Here is a 6,960-nt window from a genome sequence, read left to right as displayed (position 1 = left end):
CTCTAACCCGAAGAGTGTCGGGTTAGAGAATTCACTCTTTCTTTTGAGATAGGGGCTACAAAATTCAACCTGACTTTTGATACAGATACATAATCATTTCATGGAAAGCTTGACAAGACGATATAATCATTCAGTTTGGTGAAGTAATAGCAAATAGCTAGACACCCATTCAATTAGGTGACACAATATATACAAAACTTTCTGAACACTTTTCCTTGCCATGTTTCCTTGTTTCTCCTTTTAGAATTCAATATCATTAGCTTTGTAGAGGCGGCACCGTATACCTAGCTAAATGCAGTTGGGGGAAGGTCTATAGTCCCCTGTCTTGGTCGCACTTCATCAAGTATACCTTGCCTCACATGAAGAAGCTGATAATGACCTTTTAGTGTGGATAATGTCTAAAACATCTTCTGATAGTACATACCTGGTCCATAGGTGAACTTAAAAGGTGACCCTGCCAAGCTTTTCACCTTGTTTCTCACGCTTAACACGAAAGAGCCGCTCACATTGAGAGAGAATGTCAGTAGCTGCCACGCCAAGGTGCTTGTCACCATTTTCTCAATGCTCAGATCAGGAGTGGGCACCAGGGATTGATCAGTTTTGTCGTAAGCTTTGGCCTGGAATTGCGACGGATTGAAAGATAGATTCGTGGTAGAAACATCTTGCGTGCAATAGATCGTGAATTTTGCGAATTCTCCTGGTGTGAATACATGCTGTCCGTTTTGCCATTCCCCGGTGCAATCGGGAATGCCGATTGCTCCTGCAATAATGAAGATTGCATGCAGAGATTTTAGAGAGAGCATTGATCATCAGCTGGATCGTAGAGTTTTAATGGTGAGCTTGTGAACAGGACTTTGGAAAGCATTCATCAACTGGTTGCGATTTCAGCAAAGCTCGAGCTCACGGATTTACCCGTTACGCTTGTGAATGGAAATGGGGAGCCGTAGATTTGCTGCCCTTGATTTCTGATTCGAAGCAGGAAGCTCCCTTCCTGCCAGATTTGAAATTTAAGGAGCTGCTGGTTTGTGGGCTTGTCACCCAATAAGCGAATCGGCATTTGAGAAGTGCAGACGGATGCAGAATCGCTTGCTTTCAACACATCTGCGATCACAAGGAACTTTGAGCAACTTTCTGTATAGGAATTTTAGGGGGAAGTAGGAAAATTTAGCATATTTCCTAGATCAGACTAGGAAAACTTTCCCCTAAATCTAGGAAATGATTTTCCTATTTATATCACGTAGCACCATATGGAGAATCACTCTATCCTGTGTTTTCTATGTAGAAAATGAGGCTCTTTTACATAGAAAAATAAACTTTATATATAGGCTATGGAATGCTATCTAGGAGATATTCAATTCTATATGGAGAATCAATTGGATTCAACATTTTCTATATAAGAAATGAGGTCCTTTTAATGTCAAGTTTATAATCAAATAAAAATATCAATTTTCTTGTTTTGAAAGGTACGAGTAACATGACCCATCTTCGATGGGTTAAAGACCTTCTCCATTGGGTCTCAAGGAAGATCATAGGATCGTAGAATGATTTTAATTTCAATAAATATAGTTTATAATTATTTATAAATTTAATTATTCAATGTTTTCATGAAATTTCCAAGATAAGCATTGCTCAAGCATCTCTCTCTCTCTCTCTCTCTCTCTCCACCCACACACACAAAACATGTAAATAGTGTCAAAAGTGACTAGCCATATTTGACATTCTATGATTTTTAACTAGTTTTCTAATCAAACGAATGAACCCCCAACAATTTCTTTCCTTGGAAATAATAATAACAATAATCAAGTGCCTATTATCACATTAGATCAAAATGTCTCCACCGTGGAGATACTTGAGATGTAGGCACATGTCTTTAAATTGATTCTACGACTTGAGAAGCCATTTAAAGGAGCTACCATACAAAGTTTATGATACTTCTTTGCTTCAAAATTGTATCAAAATTGAAAACCAATGGCCTATTTAGCAACTTCTAAAACTCATTCACATGATCCACCTATGATAGTATATAGATGTGCTCCATCATCAAGTCTCAAGGTGGGATCTTAAAAGATTTTAATTTCAAGTTTATTTATAAATCCCTTTACTTTAATGTACACACATGCGTACACACACACACACATGCCTACAAAGTCAATCATATTTGCGTAGTGTGTGCATGCATATGTGTACATGTTCATGTGCATGTGTGCATACACACCTCTATGTGTGTGTGTGCACACACATGCTCATGCATTGTGTGCCTGTGAGTGGATGTGAGAACACTAACACAAACATCCAAACATACAAACACACATATATAGTAACATCTCATGAAGACACTCACACATGCCTCAAGAGATGAAACAAATCAAGATAAAATGATTCCCTTTTAATTAGTAGTTCCAAAATTGGTAAATATGGATAACCATCATATCAAGAATAATACAATCAACTTTCATTTACGTTCCCATGATTTTATAAACTTTTATTTATTCCATAGTCTAAAGAAAACAGGCAAAAGAAAGCTTGTTGCCCTAAACATTGCCTTCTTGATGCATGTCTTGGCTAATTTTCTCATGACTTAGTTTTGATAAGTTTTACTCAAGGGTGCCCTCAAATTGTAGGAGAATGTCCTTGATGAGCAACTACCATATTTTTATAGACAATGATCTTTCATTGAAGATCTTTATATATTTCCATCCAAGAAGGAATTTTAATCACCGATTGTCACTACAAAGGAGAAAATGGGTCTCCAAGTTTTGAGTGATAATGGCCTAGTGCTAACCAAGCTAATAATAGGGCTAAAGTGTATGGATATCAAGTAGTGGGAGAAGCAAATCCTATAGAACTTAGATGTCTTTGTTGGCACATTTGGACATACCTTGTAGGTCTCCTTTAACCTTGTGTGCACACCAACATAATTGGTGTTAGCATTTGCACATGCAATCAATTTAGAGAATAATCAAGCTAATAACAGGGCTAAAGCCTATGGCTATTAAGTAGGGGGAGTAGTAGGTTCTACAAACTTCGATGTGTTTGTTGGGCCACCATACCATCTGGGTCTCCTTCAACCTTGTATGCACACCACCATAGCTGGTGTTAGCATTTGCACATACAATCAATTATTAATCCAAAGAAAAAATCTTTACTCGACATAGCTTCTTATCTCTTCTATGATGTTTATATTGATGCCATAGTAATCTTAGTACCCCATCTTTGTTTTTGCCTATATTCTTCCATCAATGGCTTCATCGCCTCCACCAACATCTTATTATGGATTTCACATAGTCATTCACCCATTCATACTACAAAGAAACAATTCACAATGTGTTGTATTCATGAGGATCTTTAAAAATCCAAATCTAGAAAGGTCAATGAGATAAGCAAACATTACATAAGAGAATAAATGCCTTCATGGCATGCTGAAGCCTATAGTCATATGTTAATATTTGAATTGCTCTAAGCATGCTGTAACTCCCAAAATCAATGGACGAACATAAAGTCAATTATGTAGTATGTTCATCTTATTGGATGCACATGTTTTGGATGATGTAACCATCAACATAAGTCTTGCTCCCCAAGGATCAAGCAATTGGTGGATCAAATATTCCCATGAGCACTGCTCTTGACCCAAGTAAGAGGGCATGATCTTCATGGCTATGCACAATACAAAGATGTTTCATCAAAGAAAGCTAGCTACCTCTGAGGTTTTTAGAGAAGGCATTGGAGCATGTCTTGAGTTGAATAAATATAGCCAAATGGTAAAATCTATGACTTATTCTTTCACACTTTGTTTAAAATATATCCAAAGGATGCACTTTTCCATACCTTTTTCACTCTTTTATACTTGTATTTGAAGCATACTAAGCATTGGTATACATGGCCTGATACATCTCTTTTGAGTTTAAGCTAAAACAAACACTTTTTATGAACATGTAGGCTGTCATATGGCATGGATGGCCTACAATCAAACTATATGATTTTGATTTTTAACAACTCATAATTAATATGCAAACAATCCTCTTTTGTTTTGTATCCTTGAAGCATCTTTACTCATAAGGGAATCTTTCTTTATTGTTAAAGGAATAAAATAATAAGTGACAAGTTGTCTTCACCAATGCTCTCTTGCACCTCCATGTTAGGGATTAATGATCAAGTATTTGTCTAGAGGGCAATATTTCCAAATTTACACATGATATAATAAATCATTACCATATTAAAATATCATAAGAATAAAATTATTGGGACCTTTCTTCCATCTCAAATAAGGCTTCATAAGTGGAGCACCATATGTTCATTCAAGAATAAACAAATGAAATTGTGGTTTTTCGAAATACCTTTACCCAAGTATTCTTGAAAATAATTTTTAGAAAAAATTGAAAGAAAAACTTTCACATGCTTTATGGGTAAGAAAAATGTAAATTAAGAATTTACTAAAAAGTTAGCAAGATTGGGTGGTTTTAGATTTTTCTCAAGTTTTCCCGCCTGAGTGGCTTTGTTCTCCCTCCTCAACGGCTTTGTTTTAGATTTCCCTCCTCAACGGCTTTGTTCTCCCTTGTTGCTTTGCAAAGGCTTTGCTCTCCCCTGCTTTGTTATTCCCTGCTCTACATCTCCCTTTGCATCTACAATACTCTTCAGTTTTGTCCTGCCAAGATCCAACCTCCAAGCATGAGCTGAAGTTCAGGTACGCATGCTGCAACAGTTTCTTAACCTCTTTGTTTGTGCTTTTCTTGGATTGTGTTCTGTGCATTTGGCTCTATCATTGTTTGTGCTTTTCTTGAATGATGTTCTGCACATTTGGTTCTGTCAATACCATATCCCACGTCGCCCCTCTCCTTGGATTTTGCACTGTAGATTAGATGTTGCTGCAGCCTGCTGCCTGCTCTTTGCCACAGCTGAGAATAGCTGCAGCCTGTCTGCTCTTTGCCACAGCCGGGATATTCTGTATCAAGAACTCGAGCTGCGAATCAAGCTGATATTCAGGAGCTTCCCATGGCCAATACTCCCTTGTATACATCTCAGAAACAATCGCTTCCCAATATGAAGGTGCGAGTCTCTGATTTGGGTCTCTCTCGCCTTGCTCATGTTGATCTCTAGCTCGTAGGAAACATACCGGAACCAGCCTCCAATTATTTCCTGTCAAATTGAAACGTTTGGCGCTAGCTCAGCTCCAATCTAATTCCCTAATTCAATCGTATCCTTCTTTTGTTTCATGGGTCAATTGGGCTCTCATTGACAGGGCCCTCTCAAAGACCGAGACGCACTTCTCCGATCTTTAAATTTGAGTCCTCACCTTGAGAACAAGATCATTGTGGACGTGACCAATGTTGCATACTTCTTTGACGAGACGCAATGGGGACAGACATCTTCTACGTTGCTGAATCAGAAAGCCTTGGGAGAACATGCACGGTGGACAACAGCTTTCAAGTCCACTTTCTGGGTAATTGGTAACATGTATTTAGCCCTTTCTTTGATGTTATACAGCGAGGATGAAATTCATAGTGTGTGATATTGTGCATATGTAGAAACTGCTCGAAGAACTTCCGGATGTGCAAAACCCTCATCACACATTTGTTGCTGGAGACGATGAAGAGGCTGTTGCAACAACAATTGCGTTGGTAGAGTCCATTCCAGGCTTCAAAGCTGTAAGAGCTGGTGGCCTTAAAAACTCCAAAATTGTGGAGATGCTAGGTCCCAGATGGATTCTAGAACTGGACAAGCTCAACGGAGGAGGTAATTTTAGAAGTGGATGGAGATACGGGTTATGAGCTTCAATTGCTGTGCATTACTTTTCCAAGCCGTCAAAACATATAGCAGAGTATAAATTTAGCAGGGTTCAGGTATAGGTTGGATAAGGTTCATCTGCCAGACATGGAAGTGTTGCTGTGCATTGGAATTATAAAATCCAGGACTATATGTAAATATATGTGTGACATGTGAGTAATGCATGAGCTTCAATGCCTGCGCATTACTTCTCCAAGGCGTCAAACATATAGCAGAGTGTTTCATGTGTTTGACATAAAATCTAGAAATATATATGAATACATGTGTGACATGTGAGTAAGGGATGTCAATGTATAAAGACAATCAATGCATTGGGAATGTAAGTGCAATGGTGGTGAAGGCTGTGAACAGCAACATGCATTAGCAATTATGATATGGGGTGATAGGAGCCGAATGTCAAGGTGGATAGTTAACTATGGTTCAGTAGAGGAAAAGGCCAGCCCTGAAATTTGAAGCCTTCAAGGGGCTTCAAAGCCCTTCAGAGCTTCTAAGGAACGCTGACTAAAAATTTGAGGTTGCACATGAAGGCCAAATTTGCTTCATATTTTTATGTAAAAATATATGTAGCTACCCCTGATTTGTTACTTTTGAAGGCCAATGTAAGATTGTGTCCTTCAAATATGAAGGTTAGGGCAGGCCTTAAAATTTCAGGGCTGGAAGAGGGGATGTGTAGAGAGATGGTAATGGTGGAAGGTTTATGACTTCACTCATAGCTTTAGCATTGATCCGAGCCTTCGTTGCTCAGTCTGCCCTACATCCACCAAGCTTTGGCAAAATTTTAGTGTGCATCATCTAAGTGTGTTAGTGTTTTGTTTAATGAGTTTGATGGTGAGAGTATGTGGACCGTCGATTGATGGTGAGAGTATGCTCTCTTCCACTGTTAACGAGCTATGGCTAGCTTGCCGTTTGATTTGCTCTACTCTCTCTAATTTTAATATTGCTGTTGATTGATGGATTTCCGTTTTCATCCACCGTAGCAGACACAGCTTGACATTAGTTGCTCACATTGCTGGCACACGCAGCGTCAAATTCACAGGCACAAGCAGCGTCAAATATCACAGGCACAGGCAGCGTCTAATTCAGGAGATGGAAAGGTAAAGAGAGGCCAAGGCTGGACGTTGATCAATCCATCACGGCTGTGGAAAGGAAGCTCCATTATCCTTGTTGCAGTAGCTACAT

General features: G+C 38.8%; 1 protein-coding gene across 1 annotated transcript; it reads left to right on the top strand.

Annotated features, from left to right (window-relative positions):
- Nucleotides 1–4,687: 4,687 nt before the first annotated feature.
- LOC147887582 (uncharacterized) lies at nucleotides 4,688–5,765 on the top strand. Its single transcript, XM_087394344.1, has 4 exons — nucleotides 4,688–4,714; nucleotides 4,930–5,043; nucleotides 5,237–5,437; nucleotides 5,523–5,765. The coding sequence occupies exons 1-4, from the start codon at nucleotides 4,688–4,690 to the stop codon at nucleotides 5,763–5,765; spliced, it is 585 nt and encodes a 194-aa protein (XP_087250470.1).
- The last annotated feature ends 1,195 nt before the right edge of the window (nucleotides 5,766–6,960 follow it).

This window comes from Dipteris shenzhenensis, chromosome 23 (assembly GCF_047967505.1).
Source record: "Dipteris shenzhenensis isolate YYH24624 ecotype China chromosome 23, Dip_SZ_1.0, whole genome shotgun sequence".
NCBI classification, from domain to species: domain Eukaryota; kingdom Viridiplantae; phylum Streptophyta; class Polypodiopsida; order Gleicheniales; family Dipteridaceae; genus Dipteris; species Dipteris shenzhenensis.
This window is presented reverse-complemented; position numbering and strand designations above follow the sequence as displayed.